Source organism: Nicrophorus vespilloides, unplaced genomic scaffold (genome assembly GCF_001412225.1).
Source record: "Nicrophorus vespilloides isolate i.1.1-1 unplaced genomic scaffold, Nicve_v1.0, whole genome shotgun sequence".
NCBI classification, from domain to species: domain Eukaryota; kingdom Metazoa; phylum Arthropoda; class Insecta; order Coleoptera; family Silphidae; genus Nicrophorus; species Nicrophorus vespilloides.
In genome coordinates this window covers 47,385-70,272 of record NW_017096654.1, presented here as the reverse complement: position 1 = coordinate 70,272, position 22,888 = coordinate 47,385, and the positions used below count along the sequence as shown (strand labels likewise).

At 32.7% G+C, this 22,888-nt stretch overlaps 1 protein-coding gene across 4 annotated transcripts in view; it reads left to right on the top strand.

Annotated features, from left to right (window-relative positions):
* LOC108557777 (transcriptional regulatory protein GAT1-like) overlaps positions 1-22,888 on the top strand; it is a 38,698-nt gene that overhangs the window by 1,269 nt on the left and 14,541 nt on the right. The window contains exon 1 of one of the 4 annotated variants that reach the window (XM_017914434.1): positions 22-45. The exons of the other annotated variants lie outside the window; for them this stretch is intronic. Coding sequence (XP_017769923.1) covers positions 37-45 — 9 coding nt within the window. The 5' untranslated portion in view covers positions 22-36. Of the gene's footprint in view, positions 1-21; positions 46-22,888 lie in introns of those variants that run through there. 4 annotated transcript variants of the gene reach the window in all.

The window sequence follows — 22,888 nt, the reverse complement described above, 5'->3', positions numbered from 1 at the left end:
CCTCTGGCAATAGAGGTAGTGTTTAGATCGTTGTACATGTATGCTGTATGTATTTGAGTTTTACTATATATATATTTGTGTTGTGTGTGTGTATAAGTGAGTGCCGTGTGCTCTATTCCATTGGTCATTCACTCTTCAATCATATTCTGTGTGCTGTGTGTGTGCGCTTCCATCCATCCGTCCATAAGCCGAAACAGAAACACATACATACAACCGTTCCCCATCTAATTCTATTTTCGTAACGCTTTATAAATAATTCCCTGATATCTCCTTTTATTTTTTGCCCGACGCTTTGCGTGGGATGCCTCCTTATCCTCTCCGCCTTCTCTTCCACCTCCGCCTTCAAACCTCTTCTTCTCCTCCTTTACTTCTTCTCTCATTCCTCTTGCATTGTACATGTATTCATTCTGGTGTGCGTGTTATTTACAGTAGCCCAGACGCGTTGTAGTGAAGGGAAACCTAGGTAGTCGGCCACCTCGACATACCTGGCCGGATGCGGTTTTATTGTTGTGCGCGCACAGAGAAAGTTTGGCAAAGAGGGAACGGGAACGGTAAAGATGATAGATAAGATCAGAGGGGATTCGATATTTTCCGTTCCCTCCTCCAAAACCTCTTCTTCTGCTCCAACTTTTTTCTTTGTGCTGTCAGCTGCTGCTGCTGCCCAAGTTTTACCTCTCCGACCCATCATTTTTCAAACGCCACAAAGAATTCATCCTTCTTGCCTCGATAATTTTCGTCTCCTTTCAAATCCTCATCTTTTAATAACAATATTTTTCTTTTTTTGCGAGAAACTTTCCATCGTCTCGTAAGCCAACTTGGGGCCAGTATAAATAGAACGCAGCTAGGGAGCAATGCGAAATCCGTTTGTACACTCTATATCTAGATGAGGCATATACAGCGTGATGCAACGCGAGTCTTTGTCTTCCACTCCGATGCACAAAGTATACACGGTGGATTTGCAAAATCCGGCAACGATTTATAAATATGCTTCAGTGATATTACGAGATTTGCAAGAGTGATGCAATTCGAGATCGTTATTTATTTAAACAGGTTATATTGTTAATACTTGCAAGAATCTTTTGTCCAGAAAAATCTAAAACATTTTTTCAATGTGACATTGATGTAAATAAGAAAATACTTTAAAATTATTTAATATTCTGTCTAGAGCAAACAAACATGTTAATGCCTTTGTTTTGATCTAAACAAGAAAATACTCTAAAACCTGTCATTTATGTAATCAAGAAAACTGATGGAAAATGTTAAAACTTGGGATATTTTTACATATAAAACAAAAATCTAATGTGTGATTGTTGAAATTGAATGATAACATCTGAAATTATGTATTGTTATTCTTGATATAAACATTGAAAAATGTTATTTTTTGAATAAATCTTATGTTCAATATTGATTGTATCAGATGTTAAATTTGTTTGAAAAACTCCAAAGGAAAGTTTCAAACTTTACAAGAATATTCAATCACAAAGAGCTGACCCGAATAAATATATTATTATACAATCCATCAAGTGACATATGGGAGATTAGAAGACGCGATTCAAATTCAGTTAGATCCATCTAGATACCAGTCAATTTACATAGTGTTGAAATTCGGATTATTTTTTTAAAATATTATTTCTCAGAAAAGTTTTTCTAATAATTTAGATTTTAATGCAAGAAAAATAGTAAATGACAATTATATATAATGTTTACTCTTCAAGTTTCAAGAACTGAAAGATGCAATGTGATATTTCTTATTGTTTGTTTATTTCCAACAAAAAGTTTGTTTCGAAGATGTTGAAGTTAAAAATGCATGAACGGAAAGTTTTGAATCTTTGTTCGGTCATCACAAAGCTTCGACCCGAAACAATCCATCAGCTGTCTCACTTGAAAAGCGAAACACAAAAGATCTAGGTATAAGAAAACTTAATGATACTAATGTACCTGAAGAACCAGATTTTTATATTGTTTTTACCTGATTTTTAATTATTTAATCATTTATTACGTATTGTTAAGTTTTTGAAATTTTTATACAACATAATTTTAAAGAAAACATCAATTTATCATGATATAATCAAATAACGACAGAAATTTGTCATTGACATTTAAATTATCAAAATTAACTTGTGATTTACATAATCAAATTCCATATGTTCTAATTTGACTTCTATTGTTTTAAACATACGCGATCCAATTGATTTGTCACGATCTAATTAGTACTGTCGATTAGATGAAGTGGACATTGGAAATCGCTCGACTAGATGAACATTAACATTGCTCGGCGTTACGTAACTTCTGTCTTGGATCTGAGCAGTTGTCATCTAAATATTTGTAGTTTCAACGAAACAAACAAAACAAGTCGATGGTTTATGTTGCTATTTCCGGTGGAAAGGAGCATATGGAAACCGAAGATGCTAACACGAATCAGAACGTAAAAATAATTACTGTTTTGAGAGAAAATCGTTGTAGTTGAATTACGTTTTCAATAAATGATGATTTCAGTTTTGTCAAACTGTATTTGGTTTGAGGATTACTGGGTGCTCCACAAAACGACGGTTTCCTCTGTTGTATTTGCTGATACTTAGGCGTAACTCGAGACCATACAAAGGTTTTCCTGGATAAAATACTTTTTTTTCGAAATTCTAGTCTTATTTTAATGGAAGGTAAACACGAAAGTATTGATGACGTGTACCTGTATTCCGCATTTTATCATTTCCCAAAGGCTCTATTTCTCTTCGTCTGCGATCTTTCACGTGCGGATACAGAAGTTCTTAGAACATCCGAGACGTTGACTCGTGCAATGCCGTCGAATGCAAAACGCTTAATCAGGAAATATTGTGCAATAACAATAAACGAAATGATCCGTGACTACTTCTTAAGCAAATAACGCTTAATGTTTACCTATGCTCCTTCTGGCGGTATTCTTGTGGTCTATTTTGGAAATCTGGTTTGGCGGAACAAGATAAGGTTTAGGAAAAAAAAAACTGTGTAAAAGAAGGAAATTGGAGCCGTCGTGAGATCAAAGAACGGAAGCGAATGAAGAAGGCTAACGACCTTTGGGAACCTCTTGTCACACAGGATGAACACTTTTCTTTCTCTCGGGTTTTAGTGGGCCAATTAAGGATCATCCGTACTTGTCCAAAAAAAAAACAACAACAAATCACCGCACTAAGGTAACAATTATGAGTAATTTCGTTTAAAAAATAATAATTAGTTTTAATTAAAACGAAATTCATATTTATTCTGCGGACAAGAACGTAATTTTCGGTTTATCCTTCAAGGAATCGGTCTTGTTTACTGATCCGAAAATAATCAGGATCGTAACAGTTGTGCATATATAGAAATTCCATTGCTTTTGAGCCGAGAAATATTCCACAATTTGAAACGAACAATTTGAAAATTAACCGAGCAGGGTAAATGTTCTCGTGTATATTATACAAATTCCTTGACTGCAGTTTATAAATAAAAATTGTCCGCCAAAAGATATTCAGGTTTAAAAAATAAACCTTCCCAGAACGCATTTCGAATTCTGTTTAGAATTTAGTGTTGAACCATAAAAGAAATTGTAAAATTTTTGCTACCTAAGCTACCCAAACGCATTTTCCAGGAACGCATCTTTTGTACCATATTGTTAACGCGATTCTATACAAATTCGCCCGTATTTCTCTTTAAACTTCTAAAGTAAGGATCAGAAGTGTTAACGCAAATTACATATTTTACACGCTTTATTAGCAATACGCAATCGGTTTAAATACTTATATAATTTATTGTTTGTTATTGCCATTATTTTCTATTGATTTCTATATTTACTTTGACTTGAAATGTGTTATTATCATGTTACCTCGTTGCGAATTCATTCGATCGCTCTATTTTCTACGGTATTGAATATAATTATTATTGTCTGTTTTCATCTTATTTTCTGTGATCTTGAAAACAATTCACGTAAATCACGTAATTCCTTCTGGGGAATTTGTTTGGGATTTGAAAGTTAGGAACGAGCGTAGGAACTGGATGATGATGATGATAATGCGTTTCGTGCAATCCGTTAGTCACCACGCACCAGCCCTAAGGGTAAATTGTATCATAGCACGCCATGATTCAGTTCGCATTTACATGTAATTATGCACTTAGTTCGAAATAGAAACCGGTGAATGTCAATCTCTGCTATACAGTAAACATTATGTTGTTTTCCTTTAACGAAAAACGACTTCATTCCCCTCTTATAATCTTATTTCTTACAATATTTATGATACACAATTAATACTGAAAGTAATGATTCATGTGTTTTCTCAGATTTGTGTTTCCTTTTGATTAATTCTTGCACATAAATCAGTGTTTCCAAAACTCAATTACATATAGATTTAAGCATAAAACAAAAGTAGAAAGTGTCATAAAAGAAGCGTTACCATTTCCTTTTAACGCAATTTTTTTAAGATTTCATTAAAAAATGTTATAAAATCAGTTGCATAACGAAATTCAAAAGCTTCGCTAATGTAATGATCAAAAATATTTTCATTGAAAGCTGACAGATACAAAATGGCGGCTAAGTGAAATAGTAACGATAATTTTATGACACCCCAACTGGATTAATTTTCTTTACCACAATGAACGCATCTGTTATTAAGTGTTTTTTCTGGAACTTAAGATCTATATTTCGCTTTTGCTGCTAATCTTTATCTCGAGAAACCGCAAATTGCATTTGCGTCGGCAACTTAATGTTTTGATAGTAATTACAGCATCTAATGGAACGTTTTTCGTGTATAAAAATGAATGAAATGATTCATATTGAAAAATGCGGTAATTCCCCGATTTTATATCATTTTTCACGTGAACAACAATAAACTTTGTGCTTGGATCAATTACGCTCATACAAATGACTTTGCATAATTATAGAAATAACATATTTTACACACAATGGGAATCTACAGTCTACTGAATCGAAATGAATATGAATATTTATGATTGTAATTGCAGTATTGATTCAATTTGTAAGCGATGTTCGAAATTCGGTTTCATTTGAGAAAAGCGAGTTTTCGTGACTCAGCGCTTAACGGTCTTGCCAATATCAGAAACTTAAAATAACCAAATCGGAAAGTCATCTTGAATATATTGAGTATTTCATTCTAGTTCAATAATTTCTATAAAACGCAGACGTCTCAATCAATCTTTTCTTTAAGTATTTACATAATGTTAATGACTGTAAATTTGATATTTATCATATCTTTTTATGGTCGTTGATCAGTTTAAAGAGAAACCTTCTAAGAAATACCGATGCAACTACTTATAACTATGCCCTATTTATCATGTATAAGGAAACTTGTAAGAACGTTATCTGCACGGTTATTTATCGCACCTTTCCCATAGTTTATTGCTCAACTTTACATAATTTAGCGCATTGTTGTATAAATATCTACAGCTTTTTTTATTTAAGAAATCGCTATAAATCAACAACATATGCGGATGCCGGATTTCGAAATCAAATGAAATTTAGAATCCGTTCGGAACATCACCGTAATCACGTGCTAATTAATAGGAGCGCTCATTAAAGCATAGCCGACATTTTGGTAATTAATTGCGAAAACCGCTGTAAACAGAATTATCAAATTCATAAACAACATTCACAAATTTTGAATTATTCAAAATTATGATTTCCGATTTACGAATTTCAATATACGAATTTTTTTTTCGTCATTTCGATATAAATCTGCTATTTTTAGATTTAATGATGTAATTACCAGTATAGATTTTCAATTTCCAATTAGAGAAGTTGTATCAACAAAAAATAAATATATGATTACGAAACCTTCAGAAGTTTCCTACACAATTACTCTTTATTTTGTTTGCTTTTGCATTGCGTCACAGTCTGCGAGCTAAACGACGAAACAAAAAAAAAATGAATCACGATGCTCTTTTGTCTCAATTTGATCATGACTTGATTGATGATGCCATGTGTCTAGTATTTATTTGACTTGAGTACACAAGCTTCGCAGTCTGCGTTTTTTTACAACAAAAAAAAATCAATATCTTAGATTATTATACAAAGATTATTAAAAACTAGATTTAATAAAAAGTTAGGTTAGGTTAAGTTAGAACTGTCATGTTATAAACATAACCTGAAATCGTGCAAAACCGATAGCTTAAAAATAGGGATTGTATTCGGTCATGGGAATGAAATGAATGGAAATAAATATAATGAACTCTCGTCTTGAATATGGAGTGAAAGTGATGTAATTCGATGCAACTTGAATCATTCATTTAATAATAATTGAAAGATGTGAGTATTGCTTATTTGGTACGCCCGTGGGAAATTTTGCAATGTTAATTTTATATTTATAATTAATGTACGAAATTATATAATACGTAACTAAATTATTGCTCTCTGCGTTATATCACTTCTTATTTTTTGAGTCAAGATTATATTTGAACTATTTATTTACATAGTCGGTGTTGGTAATCAGGATTACATTTGAACTACTGCTGTTATGTAATTGACAGTAGTCAGTGTTGCCAAATAATAATTTCAAATGTTGATTCTATTTATATTTGTAAACAAGAGTGAATCTCATAATTCTCTTTATTTTTAGGCACTTACACGCTTGTTTTCACAATAGATATGATTGATTGTTTTCTTTATTAACACCCCTAAGACTAGAATAAACCACAGAAAAGGAAAGGTCTTTTGTTTTGTTTCAAGCTTAACTTAAGATTTGTTTGTTCTATCTGTGCTTTCTCCGAGAGAGAGAGAAATCTATAAGACTAATACTAATAATACTTATGTAACAATAATAAATAATCATGGGTTTCTCTCTCCGAATGATTGATTGAGTTTGGCTGAAAGAATTGTTAGGGTTTAAAGATATTATTTACGTTGCTCCTCACGTACCGGTGATAAACATGTCACCGATGTGTAAACCAAGCATAAGATATTACAATTTTACGATAATTAAATACGCCTCTCGGTGATTTCAGTTGGATTTCTGGAAAACGCACGTTTATGAATTGAATAATGTAATGGCCATATCGTTTTGGGAATTTTCGTGTGAGAATGGGATATAATGGGAGCTTCCATGAATCATTCATGAACGTTCTGCGTACGTCCAATGGGACGCATGCCTCCAGTGCATTTAATTAAGCCTAAAAGGTTTCTAATAAAAAAATGTAATTATGATATAGTTTAACGTGCATTAGAGTCATGATATTAATGCACTCACACGCATTGAAGTTACTCTAATGGGTGGTCAACTTTTTACCGTCAATTACACGAAGCTTTTCATATTTATTAACTTCCATGGTAATTTAACATTAAGTTGTCCAAGTCGGGAATTATATTTATTTTATTGTTCGTAGCAGGCTCTGAACTACCTAAAACAATAGGTGCGGATAGAATCAAGGAAACTGATTTTCTTCGTTTCTCACGTTGGTCGTAATGTAAATTGCAAATAGTCTGCTAAGACAGAGCGTTTGAAGTGCTTGTGATAGACGGAGACGGAAGGATCGTGAATGAGTCATCAGATGCCGTTTATTGTAGCGTTTGGATTGATACCGAATGTTTAACATTAATAACATTTTAACGACGCAACGGACGTATTATTCGATACGTAACATTAAAACACATTACATTCGTATAAGCTAAATTACAGCATTGTTTCACTCTGTGTGAAAATTTTGGTCTCAGCTGAAACTCAAAAAAAACCATTAACTTTAATAACAAACAATTAATTAGTTTAAATGCCTTAGAACAATCCAGATTACAAATGAAGCAACTTTTGAATTTCTATCTTAATTAATTCTGTATATGTCACTTTTGACGTTTATCCGAATTTTAAATTTCAAACTTACGTAACTTTCATCTGTCACTTTCGACGTTTGTCCGAATTTTCAATTTCTAACTTACACAACTTCCATCTGTCACTTTTGACGTTTGTCCGAATTTTAAATTTCTAACTTACACAACTTTCATCTGTCACTATTGACGTTTGTCCGAATTTTAAATTTCTAACTTACACAACTTCCATCTGTCACTTTTGACGTTTGTCCGAATTTTCAATTTCTAACTTACATAACTTCCATCTGTCACTTTTGACGATTGTCCGAATTTTAAATTTCTAACTTACATAACTTCCACCTGTCACTTATGACGTTTGTCCGAATTTTAAATTTCTAACTTATATAATTTATATGAAGATTTCCGATGGGAAATCGTTCCGCTCCATGCCTACTTATTTTGTTTTTTTTTCTGTTCTTATTTTCTTTTTTGTCAATGTCAAAAATCTCTTCAACTTGTTGCTAAAATTGTGGCAGATTGTGAATGATTAAAAGTCAAAAAAAAAACTTACATAACTTCCATCTGTCACTTTTGACGTTTGTCCGAATTTGCAATTTCTAACTTGCATAACTGTCTTTATCCATCTGTCGTTTATCCGAATGTTGACATTTGTAAATTACGTAGATTTATTTATAAACGAATATGTAAAGTATATGAATAAAATTGTTCAATTAAAGAAATCGAAGGTTTCTTGCATTTGTTATTTCAGGTAATCAGAATAAATTAATTTGTTGATACGTATATTTCTTTCGGAAATTTTTTATCACATTCAGAGTTAACTTAATAACAATTCTTAACATTAAGATAAGCCTTTAATTTACATGTCTCGAAAATACGCAAAGTGATTATAGTTGGAATGAGAAAATTTATGTAACTAAATTGCTTGATTAGTCAATATCAGGAATTCAAAGTTGAGTCATGCTAAAAGTATATTTTCTTGCAACTATTTTTGGAAAATAATATTATAGATACATTAATTTAAAAAAAAGTGACTTAAGTTAAATATTTAATAATTAAAAATTTTCAAAAAAAAAAAGAAAGAATATTTTTACTATTTATTAATATGATAACAAATATTTCTTCATGTTACAAGTATAAGTTAAAAAGTAAATAAATACAATATGTTTCTTGTTATAACATTTGCATAGTCAAACTATTTGCACAAATATTTGCTACACTTGAAAAGTATTTGCCAAGTATTACATTTTTTTGTTCTATTTATAATAATTATATATCGATCATAAATATTATTGATTTTGTTTTCTATAGAATGTTGGGAAATACTGCCCAAAGATATTAATCCTGCGGTGAACGCTATATTAAATATATTGACGTCAAAAGTATGACCGCTAGATGTCAGCGATAATTGGTTTTGCGTTACGTCAAGTTTTTGTTGTCTGGACCGGTTCACGGTCTTTTCTCTTGTTTGTTTCTTTTTCGCGTTTTTATTATTATCTTATCGAATGACGTCTTCGAATAATTGATATAAGACAACTTATGAAAGTTTACCATTATTATTGATAGGATAATAACTGTCACTATGGTTCACAAGTGACATAAATATATGACAGTTGTACCAACTATAATAGGTTATTGAGTTGATACAACTGACATGTCAACAACATTTGTTCAGTTATACCAATTAGAAATGCACATAGTAGTTGGTACATCTAAGATATATCTTTATCTTATGTCATGTATGGATGTAGTATTATTATTTGGTAGAATTTGATTCAGAATTGAAGCATATGTTATAACTAACTATTATTGATTACCATGGAAAGTGAATTAACAGCTGCAATTTCTCACTGTGTGTATAGCAGTTGGTACGTCTAAGAGATATTCAAGTTTCATATCACGCATAGTGTGGATGCAGCAGTACACGTAATGTAGTAGGATGTCATGGTCAATGGCCAATTAGGAGGGAAAGCTCTTAACAAGAACAGCTATTACTACCATTATCTCATCCCCTGACGATTGTCAGATACACCTGTCTCGGAGCGCGTTTCGTTCCCCTGCAATTGTTTCGTTTCGGTCGCAATTTGTTTATTATCGATCTGTAATTACCGACGTCGGCGCCGCCGCCGCCTATGTCGATGATAATGACAGCTGCAGAATGCGGGCCCTCCGCCGCCGCCACCGCCGCAGCCACAGCCGTCTACTCAACGCAAACAGACGGCCCATTAAATTCCCTCTCTTTCCCTTCCCCTCCCTCATAACTCGGACACCAAATATCCGGGTTCTGCACACAATGTCGAGGAAGATGCAAGAAAATCCGTCTTCCCGTCGCCAGTTATTAATTTTATTGCCGACGAATTCACTCTCTAATAATGATTACAAAGCGATTGGAAACCTCGACTTCTGTTAGCAACACATCGGTAATTGCGGAAACGCCGTTTCTTCGGCTGTCGCCCATCCGCAAGCAACAAACGTCGCGTTTTAATTACGAGCGCGCATAATTGCATCCAGTCGCTGAGGAAGGAAGGAGGAGGAGGATACGTGGAAAACTTTATTCATTTATTTAAAGAAAAATAAATAAGCGAAGGAACTAAGGCGAATGCATTCCAATTAAGAGGAGAAAAATATATATAAATTTATAATCTGCTGCGACTATCCGTCCATTTTGTTTGTTTATAAATAAAGTTTATAATTGAGGCAATTGGCTGCAATCTAAATTAATTAACGCCGATTGTTCGTTGAGTCTTGGGAACCGAGGATGAAGAGCGAAAGATGAAGAACGTTTGGAGTTTTCGTTGCATTAGAATCCGATTCTAATATTAACTTGATTCTAATTCAGAAAGCATGCTTTAATCGAGTGTAAAATGAGTCATTGGACAAGCTGCCGAGTGAAGAAACCATAAATTAGCTCCACTCAAGGCACACCAAACAGAACCGATAAATGCGCGCAACATACAACTTCAGACACTTTTCTTCATCATCATTATTATTATTATTATTACATTTTCGATCTCATTTCATGTATTATTTTTTTTGTCTTGTTTCTCTCTTTAAAATACAGAATCGATTTTTGCGGATTTCATATGGATATGTCACATTCCCAAATCCGGGGAACGGACGTGACCTCAAATGAGTTTTGCGAAATAATACTCGAATCATGCGAGAAATAACTATATTTATATATACATATATTCACAAGATGCTGTGCACCTGGGTTTCTTTTTTTTGGGTACGAAATCTAAAACTATAAACGGCAGGAAATGCACATCTGGTTTTGAAATAAAAATTTTCCAGAATAATAAACATCTTTTGCTTCGAGTCGCCTTGAAATGCGACTAGACTATTTCATTTTATTTGTATTATGTTTCGTTTTTTTGCTGTTATTTTTCTTGAAAGATTTAATGTAGTCCGGTCATTTGGGGCAAACCTATGCAACACAAATACGACCATGGTTTTTGTGTCGAACGGAGTAAACAGGGACATTAAGAAAAATGCGCCCGGCCTGCATTTCCATTTTTAAAATGTTTACGTTCAGCGAATATACGAAGTAGGCAAATTGCGTTTTTAGTGTTGGATGTTTGAAGGCATGTTAGATACTGGTTAATTGAAATGACTGTACTTATTTGATAAAAAAAGCTTGTCATTAACGTTTCTATGCATTTAAACAATTCTATAATTAAGTACCTATAGAACATGACAATCACGATAAGTAATTTGTAGATTGAAACAACAGACTTTTCAATTTATCAAAATCAATCCTGTTTGACAAATCAAATCTACAATTACTTTAAAGTTTGTTTTTTTTTTCGAAATTCATAGACAATAAAACACTTGAAGTAAATCGTTTCATACAAAATTTGTTACAGATTTAATTTTTCTAGTAATTAATTCATTAACTTTTCATTAATTAATTCATTAATTTATGGATTTTATGATGTTGTGCAATCAAACTAAAATGAAACATACTATGCATAATAATTGGCTTAATAGTGTTATGAAGCAATGAACATGAAATATAATTGGACTATTATAAAAAAAATATGGAATTAGAAACAAGATTGAATGGGTTCACTATTAGTACATTTTTCAACCTGCTTCAACCAATTAAATCCATTATATAATACTTGAACAATGGATAATTAAATAGCTGTGGGCTAATGAATATGAAATTGAACTGTTACACAATTTGTAGTCGAAATCTATCGAAAGTTGAAAATGTATTTTTCTGAAAAGTAGTCTATAACAGTGTTTCTCAACCTTTTTGCTGCACGGGGCAATATATTTGTTTGTAGTTGTTCTGTGACCCAATTGTTCAATATAATTTGACAGCTGTCATTTGGAGACTTATTAAAAACTTAACTATAGGTTAAGAACCGCTTGTCTATAAGACTCAAATGTTATATAATTTTATACCTCGAAAAAGCAATGTTAAAAACTATAATGGAATCTGTTTATGTAATTAAATTTATTAGCAAAGTAGTAAATGTAAATACAGACAAAACAAATTTGCGAATGAAATATAAAAGTTTTAAAAAGAAACTGCAATTATATAAAAATTAAGTAAATTTTCTAAGTATTAATAAGATAAATATGTAAATTTATAAAATGTTTTGGTTAAAAACTGTCAATGTTGTTTTAATGATGCATCTGAATAATGCGTAACATGAAACATAAATTTCTGTCAGGTGTACCAACTATTGTGTAACTATGACTTAGCGTACAATGTTCACTTTCATTGCAAATGGTAATCAATGGTATGACTGATGCGTATTAATGTCTTAAACCTCTGGATGCAACATACCATAACGTTTTGATACTTTTATATTAAATTGTTAGAGATGTTGAATTGATAGTCATGTGATGTTTCGTCTATTGAAAATGGTCGTCATTGTAGTCATCAAAATACAATTTCTTGTGGAACGTGATCTGAGATTATACAACTGCTTCCAAGAATGTGTGTCCGAGGTATACGTCTGCTCTCCAAGCGTGTGGTCCTTCCGCCGACTGCAGGGTCTGCCCAATTTCATATTCCGAAGTACCTCAAATAAAACTATAAAGTCATAGTTGGGTCTAATTAAAGTGGCGTCCTTCAAGCAAAAGGTAAACCGAGCGTTAATGATGAAACTGTCGGTGGATGAACTAAAAGAGAAGAAGAATATAAAATAAAATTTAAAAATCTGTTTTATTCATAATGTAAATTTAATTCCACCTGCCCGTTTCTGTATCTCGTTCGAACGAAGAAACGCCGCATTGTCACTCGACACGAATTTTTGATGATGGCCTCGGACGGAATATCCCATCCGAAATGTTCTAATAACGCATTGTTCTTCATATTTCTCTGCGTTGTAGCCAAAGGATTGAGGAGGCATGGAGGCAGGTTCCTTTTTGTTCGCGCTGCTTGCTTTCGGATAAAATCATCTCGACCAGTCGACCGGAACGCAGACTTCTTTCTCTCTCTCACTATCTCTTTTCACGTAGAGAGGAGTGAACGGTCTAAATAGACGATATCGTATCCGAAAGAAACCCAACGGACGTGTCACATTAAATGACTTGGCGAAATTTCGAAATCAATTTCCAATTCGTATCGCCATTGTTCTTGTTTTCCTTCAGCCGTTCGAAACAAGAATCCCACGACCGAAGGTGCAGTTTTTTTTCCGAAACGGAGACCCTCACCAGAAGAACAACGGCAAAACATAAGCAAGGGCGGAATGAAGTTTTAATTGTACGCGATTGGTAACGCCATCTATGAATTTGTCTCATCGTACTAGAAAGACGTCAGCGAATCTCCTTGGTGTTTTAATGGTCCGGTTGGCAACTATAAATCCACCGCTTCTTTTTTTGAATTACGTTTATATCCCATGACTTATGGAAGTCGATTAATCGTTAACATTTACGCGTCAATTGACTTTTTCAGCAAATGTCAAGTAATTATTATCCGGGAGAAATTAATTAGATTTTTTTAATTATTTATTTTTTACAATGGTATTAATGATTGCAGCAAGGAATCTAGTATATTTATGGAATGAGTAAATTTATAGCTTATTGATGTCATCGTTTATTACACAACGCAATTGTCTTTTGCAAATTGACGTTTTAGACACGGTTCGAAAGAAATATCCTAACCTATTTACTGTATTGCCAAACTGAAAACCAGATGGCGTCCTTTATTTACTTTATATTTGACACGTTTTAAGTGTTAAACAACGAGAAGATATTTAATTAAATGGTGATCAATTCTTTATTACTTAATTAATTAATCAACGAATAATAATTAATTAAAACTTAGATTTAAAAAAAAATGTCTAAAAACTAAAAAAAATAGAACTGAAGTATAATTGTTTTATAACACTTATCCACTCCGCATTTTGAACACCATTTGCAGCAATACGTACAATTATTTATTTGAATTGAATTCGCGGTTGCATTAACAGAGAAAAAAGAGAAAGTGGATCGTTTTTGCTTCTAATCTTTTTTTTTATTTAATTCATTTGCTGACATTTTAATCCATTTTTTTTTTCTTTTCACCTCTCTATCAATTTTTGCCAAATAGACGCAAGGTTAGCCAATCAATATTGCTAGGTGTATTATTTGTCGGCGAAATTTTCGCTACAATTACCAACTATCTCTCTGCCTCGGCGACTGAAGCATCTGGCCTAGAAACTTCTTCCAATTGAATTGAACTGCTGCAAACTAGACCGAAACCTGTTCTATTGCATAATTGCTTTTGATATGATTAAATGTCAAAAGTGTTTGAATGTTCGATGAAACTGCACAAACGTTTTTTTCTAATCTTGATTTAACACCTTTTTTTTTAAATTTCTGAGATCATCGAGACAAATGTATAACAAGACAAGATATTTAAGTGTGCACATTTGCTTTAAAGTTTACTGCCATAATTATGCAGTTTGTATACACCATACATATTTTCCTAAATATGGTGACGTAAACTGACAACTGACAGTTTCAATACTATCTGACACTATAGTAACCACAAATTATGGTTGTTTGACATTTGTCTAACATATACGAAGCCTGAAGATGTTGATTTAGATCTAATATTTATCGACTCGATATGGATGGATCTCTTTGTTCGATCATTGCCAACTGTTATTTGTAATTACAAGATCCTCTCGATATTACCCACAGATGTTCCGTTACCGATTATCCTCGTATTTTTATTTGTAGAACGTTGACCAGCGTTTTAAACATATTCCTCATTATACATAATTTCCTTTATAATCATTTAATCTGTAATAGGCTATAAGCGACTTCCTTAATCACCGACATTCTTAATTTCAGAACGCTCTTTCTCATTCTTCCTTCTTCTTAACTCATCGATTTCGAAACATTTCGTGGATTCTCCATTTTCTTGTTTAACGGCGATTACGAAACGCGCACGTCTCTTCGCTCGCACCTCTCTGACTCAAGACCTCTTCCTCTCCCATCCATTGTTCCGGTCAGTAAATTCCAACTACAATCACGCACTATTTTTTCACCTCCTCTGAAACCTTATCAACGCTAATCTGCGGGAATTCATTGTTACGAAGTGCTTTTTCCTCTGCAATACTTTATTATAAGAGAAATCCACGGAGGAAGAGGAAACACAACAACAACAACAAAAAATTGTTATTAACGACTATGGTAAATGATCGGCTTACGAAATCGCTCGTAAAACTAGTCCGACCACTAAAACGAGTATTTTATTGGATAATTAGCGCTAATCCGGATATTCAATTTGAATCGAACGGATTAATGGGAATCGCTTAAGAAGAGATTAATTATCGATGCATGTGTATATCGTTTATTATAATTTAGAAAACGTTTCGATCGAATTCTGCATATTAGCAAAATTGAGATCATCAATTTAAGTTACATGCAATTTCTAAAACTAGTTTAATTTATGGCAATATATAAAACATAATTATTTAAGGTTGGTATCATCTTTCAAAGATGACATCCATTTGACAGCAATGTCATAGTTAATGGAATGACGTTTCGCTATTTAACAATAAATAAGTTTTCCATATTTAACATAATTATTTAAGGTTGGTATCATCTTTCAAAGATGACATCCATTTGACAGCAATGTCAAAGGTAAAGGAATGACGTTTCGCTTATAAATCTCTTCCGGTCCTATTTTTACCCATTTCGGGTTTAACAGCCACCACAAATTTTTGTTGGTTTTTGAGAATTGAACCAACGACCTTTTGTAATACAATTCTATTTAACAATAAATAAGTTTTCCATATATAACATAATTATTTAAGGTTGGTATCATCTTTCAACGATGACATCCATTTGACAGCAATGTCAAAGTTAATGGAATGACGTTTCGCTATGAATACAATTCCATTTAACAATAAGCAATGTTTCCACGACAATAATTTATTATATACTCTGTAATTTAAAAAAACAAACACATACTGCAATGCGTCATAAACAATTTGCAATTCGCGTCATTTTCTAGGAGGGAAATCCCCAAATGATCTTTTTTTTTCTATTTATTTTTGATTATTTTATCATAATTTGATTCGATTCAATTAAATAACATTTCTTATTCAAATATACGTTTGATCTTCGTTTGAATCGTTTTGAATAAACGCTGTTGGATGCAAGGAATTCAGCAAAACGAGGACTGCGCCAATTAAATTTCATTAACCTGTTGGATGGAATTCAAGTCAATTGACTTGCTGTAAAGTATAATATCAATCGAGATATTAATAAATTATTCTCGATTTGCTCAAAACGTGAATTACAAAATAATATGTTTTTAAGCGTTGTTCGCTCATTTAAAATTTAATGCACAAAAAAAAACAATTATTTTTACAGTATTAACCGACAATTTTCTTGATATTTACTGCAAATTGTACTGCAATTATCAGCGCATGATTCAGGAAAGTATTGACAACGTATATTTATTGTTAGTTCAGTTCATTTCACGCAAACTTCAACCGCTTATGCAGAATTGAAGGTGCTGTAATTGGAATTGGAATTGAATTGTTTGTAATGGACACCTTCTAGCAAATCCAACTGTTATGAGAAAATGTATCTAATTCAATTTGCTAATTTAATAACAACACTTCTACTGCGGTCGGAAAAAATGTTGCTGCAGTCGATGCAGAAGTAGAATGTTAAACCGCAGAGATTTCCGTTCTCTGTAAACACATTTTCCACCTCATAAACGTCCAACGGCGTTCCCGATTCTACAAAGAAGCAACATTTAACCCCAATTTTCCGTTGATTCATCTTAACCTACAAAAGTCAATTATATAAATTGTTCTACGTAAGCTGATATTTTCATTATTCTAAGTAACCTAATAATTCTTAATTATAATTATGTCATTAATTTAGAATTCGATTTTCAACATAATTAACTGTCAGATTTTGACATTCTGATTTTTCAAGTGACATTTTAAATTATTATTAAGTTACTAACTTTTTTATTTCACTTAATAAAAGTGTAGCTGAAATGTCATTTTTTTAGGTTGAGATATTCTATTGACATTTATACTATATTAGAGTCTTAAATGACAAGACAAACGTAGTATGTACGCACCTTTAAAATATTAAGTTGTGATAATAAGCGTTGTTGCTATTGGGAAACTTCCAACTAGTAGTAAATATTTGATCTTAAAATACAATTGATTATTTATTTAAAAATGTGATCATAGAAGGATGTTAGTTTTTCGAATTAGATTATCATCGATTTATAACTGAGTAACCTAACCTTTCCATATGACTAATACGCCGGCTTTATGCGTTATGCATTATTTATGATCCACGTGGATTTTGCCGTATTTATGATTTATATAATAATAACTTTTACATCATGTTTCTGTTGTTGTGGTTTACTAAATGTCAACGGTGGTGTAGGTAAGGTTTAGGTTAGGTCAGCCTCCACTTTCTCCTGATGCTTTTAGCAAGTACATGGAAACTACTTTAAGTGAAACCAGACCAGAAATACATCTGAATTGCTAATAACTTTCAGAATTTCCATTGCGTGGAAATTTTCCAGAAATGTTTAGAATATGGACAGGATATTTCTTTCTTTTCATTTTTCCATAGTCAGATTTTTCTTACGAATTCACCTGTCCACAGTGATTTATTCGTATCCGACGGCGACAAATAAGACAATGCATCGTTCAAGGTTACCTTTCTTTTTTTTTTGGTATGGTCAATATTTGAACTAGGTTCTGAAGAGTGGAGGATTGAAAATGTAATTTCATTTATTAATAATTTATAGTGGATGATGTGTTTAATGCTGTGCAAAGTGTTTTACTTATATTTATTTTTTTCGATTTCGGATGAGAGATTTATGGGCGAAGGCTACATGAGGCATGGCACATTAGTCAGGCAGTGTGGGTCTAACTAATCCGGAGTCCATTTTCTCTCGGGGCCTCCTCGCAGCGAACGAGACTCGGTCTCTCCGATACATTTCTTTGTCTAACATAACATTTTGATAAGTTGAACCTCTAACTCCAAGGACATATGCCTCGGAACGAACTGGTTTTATGTGTGTACAGGTATACCTATATATAGTATACATACATACACTGGAACACACACACCTTCTTATATCTTTTGTATATGTATACGTTTGATGTGAACGCAAGTGATATACTAAAAAGCGTAATGAGCGAAGCGCGGATCTCTTTAAATTACGGCCCGGAGATTTTCTCACAGTTTGAATGAAAAAAAGAGAAAACACCGCGTCTTCACGGTTTTACAATTTTAGCGCGCTCTTTCCTTGTTTCGTCTTGGACAAATCATTTGTTTAACGGTAAACCGAATGAGATAGATAGGCCCCGAGGAGGATGGAATTGGCACTGATAAACCGACATTCCGAGACGCCTGTATTCCATTTACTTTATCATCACCGAATGCAAATGGAGGAAGATTTCCATATATCGTCGTTAGGCGTTAAAAGTATGTTTGGATAACTAAAGAAAAAGAAAAATTAAAACTAAGTGCTTGATTAAGATACATTTAGTTAAACGAAAAATGCGGATAGTCTTATTAATAGTGATAAGTCTCATCTGGATGACACCACTAAAAGCCCATTAAATGGGAGACAGACTGCACGACCTAAGGACACGTTAGTCATCCTTTGTAGCGATCATCGCTACAGCTGTCACCGTGACGCCATCTCGTGATTGCTGCTGCGAACTCCCACGTGCATGCATAACATAAATCAATTTTCGGCAACGAAAATCATCATTTCTCTTCCACAATCGATACTCCTTTGTTACGACCGGTCACGTGCTCCAACTGAAATAAAAGAAGAGAAGAAAACAATTGCTTCTAGAAGAATACGAGTTTATCGTGTGTTTACACCGAGCCGTGTAATTGCATGCAATAAATAAAGACTATTTCGAAATCTAATTCGCGGTGTGTGGGCAGCCCGTACGGCCCACGCGCCACCGAGTTTAATAAACAAATTGAACTTTGACAAAATAAACTTCGACAGGAGGTCGGGTTTTACCGAAAAATCAACAGCAACAAAAAAAAATTGATTAGAAACAACAGTTTCAGACTTTCAAGGTTGAACATTAACGACCTTTCGTATTTAAATTTACTTCGTTATGTATCAATTTTTTTATTGGTGTGTGCATGAGCGATGGAAGTTGATGATTTAATCCCACTTGTTAGTATCCTTCAAGGACTTACAATTAGTAAAATTGATAAAAAAATAAAATAAATTTGGTTACGCCACCTATCGATAAAAATATTAATTAATGGATTGTATGTTTTATAAGTTCGTAAAACTACGGTGATAATTGTCTCTAATAAACTATGCGTTGCTTAACTTTTCTCTCCAAATATCCGTTACTTAATTTAAAAAAAAAAAATCAATAAACTATGTTTATGTACTTTATTGGTGGCAATAAAACTTCAATATATGTTTGTATTTATCTATAAAATTGATAGAGATAGACCTTGTGCTACTAAACCTACGAATAGTAATCTTTCTTAAGGTGGCTATACCCTCCTATGGTTGCTATAGAAACTGGAGTATTTTGACATATGTACCAACCTAAATATAGTTACTTATAGACAAGTTTTTGTGCGATATGTAAGCATGAAAATGTGTATATAGATACTTGCAAACTCTAGAATCCGATAATCAATGTAACAAGTATGAAAATGGGAATGTAGGTAAAATATATGCATGCAAAGAAACAATGCCGCATAGCGAATATAACTTGTTCTAAATAATTAAATTACAGTTGGCTACCTCAATTGGATATTGCGAAACAATAGACTGCATGAAAAATCGCTTTGTGCAGTGTGGACTTTAAAATCGAACAGCGTTAAAGCGTAACGAATGTATGCAAAGATTATTGTTTTGGATGCGCAAATGAATCGATCTTAAAATATGAATGGGTTACGGACAATGTTAAATGCATTGTGCCATTCCTCAGTTTAATGGTTACACCGTGAGCATTGCTATATAGAGAAAAAAAAGGGGAGCGTGGAATATTTGTTGGTTCCTGTGGGAAAATTCTCGCTGAAAGAAAATACGAGACTCACTTCGTTAATGAAGCGCACCGAAACGTGGCCTACCTAGCATATGTCGTTCCTTTCCGTTGTATGTTGTCTCTTCTTTCTAATTTAAAATCGTATCTGAAGCCTGTTATTATCCAAGGAAGGAAGGTGAAGAGGAACGAGTAATAACAATACAAAAAAAAAAAGAGTGGACGAGTGGAATTAAATAATCAGGATGGTAATTTTGGGCAGCCCACAATATCGATAGTGCATCAAGTCAATTTCGACTCGCATATAATTTGTTATGTTAATAGAGAGATTAAAATGAAATTACTACGGTTTTGTAGCTTTTTTTCTTTAACCTTTACATTAACACACGAAATGGAAATAATGAACGTTTGCACCTGTAAATACCATTTGAATTTTAACCTAAAGGTTGTCAATTTTGATAATTGTAAACCAAACAGTTGGTACACATAGTTGTCATTTATGTCTTTTAACAAAAGTGTGACAAATGACAAAATTGTTGCACATCACAATTATCAGCTACTATTGGTTGTCACTATGACAATTGTGAATCAAACAGTTGGTAGATATAGTTGTCATTGATATCTTTAAACATAACCTAAAGTGTGATAAGTGACAAAATTGTTGTACATCACAATTATCAACTACTATTGGTTGTCACTATGACAATTGTAAACCAAACAGTTGGTACACATAGTTGTCATTTATGTCTTTTAACATAACCTAAAGTGTGACAAATGACAAAATTGTTGTACATCACAATTATCAACTACTATTGGTTGTCACTATGACAATTGTGAACCAAACAGTTGGTACACATAGTTGTCATTGATATCTTTAAACATAACCTAAAGTGTGATAAGTGACAAAATTGTTGTTCATCACAATTTTCAACTACTATTGGTTGTCAATATGACAATTGGAACCAGACTGTTGGTACACATAGTTGTCATTGATGTCTTAATATAACCTAAAGTGTGACAAAATTGTTGTACATCACAATTATCAACTACTATTGGTTTTCACTATGACAATTGTAAACCAAACTGTTGGTACACATAGTTGTCATTGATATCTTTAAACATAACCTAAAGTGTGATAAGTGACAAAATTGTTGTTCATCACAATTATCAACTACTATTGGTTGTCAATATGACAATTGTAAATCAGACAGTTGGTACACATAGTTGTCATTGATTTCTTTTAACATAACCTGAAGTGTGACAAGTGACAAAATTGTTGTACATCACAATTATCAACTACTATTGGTTGTCACTATGACAATTGTAAACCAAACAGTTGCTACACATAGTTGTCATTGATGTCTTTTAATATAACTTAAAGTGTGACAAAATTGTTGTACATCACAATTATCAACTACTATTGGTTGTCACTATGACAATTGTAAACCAGACAGTTGGTACACATAGTTGTCATTTTTGTCTTATAATATAACCTTTTAAAAACGTCAAAAGTGACAGTTAATGACAAGTTGACGGACTTGGTGAAATATTTTTACACGTATCACTCAATTTATTATCATGATAAACGTATTGATGAGAACGTTCGAATTGTATAGATTTAATTAAAATGACCATTAAGCGTTGAGAACGAATAACAAACAGCAAACAAAAAGCCATCAATTATTTGGTATTGCTCAATGCAATTAGCGTCTTTGTCATACATTTTTTAGGCGATGATTCGTCCAATTGTGATAGCCTTGATTACCATAGCAATTTAGTAATAATAACATAAAATTATTTTGTTTTCTTCTCAAAAGACTCGTTTCACCAAACTTACCAATTGATTTACTTCTCAAGTACTGCGCAAACCACAAATATAACACAGTTACAAAATAAAAAAATATATCTAGTTCATAATAAAATCCTATTCATTGTATAAAATTTTTCCAAGAAATTCTATTAACGAAACAATCTTTACGTTCTCGCTGTGGCGGAGATTGTTTCACAACAAATTAGATATCTATTAATTAGTTCAATTATTAATTAAACTAAATCAATGGAACCGGTTCACTTCTAGGAATTGATTTTATTATTATCTACTGGGTTCATTTTTATATTTACCGTGTTTAGTTTGTAAATGTTGTTGCCACAACCTCTTGTCCATTTTTGGCGTTCCGAAGGTTGAATTGTTGCAGAAATAATGTTGCATCTGCGTGGACGCCCCCACGAATTGCGAAATTGTTGCAGAGTTAAATGTTTTAATAGTAAAATATTAATTTATTGAATGCTTAATGTAAAAGGACAAGTCTCCTAGTTAGGAATATGAATAATCTTTCGAGTAAATGAGAAGAAATAAAATTAGTTAGTTCTCAGTGTAGATTTTGTTTTGGCTGTTGTCAGACGTCAGGAAAATAAACAAGTGTCTTATTTGACTGACGTTTTATAAACTCCATTAAAGTTACAGGCATTTCTACGAGATCTGGTGCACACACACACACAATAAGAAAATGGTATATTTTGACATCTGTTAACCATAACCTAAATACTATATGTTTTAATAATAAATACACATATTTATTATTATAATATTGCTGATTTATGTTTTTTTTTAATAATCCTTATTTATACTCAAAAC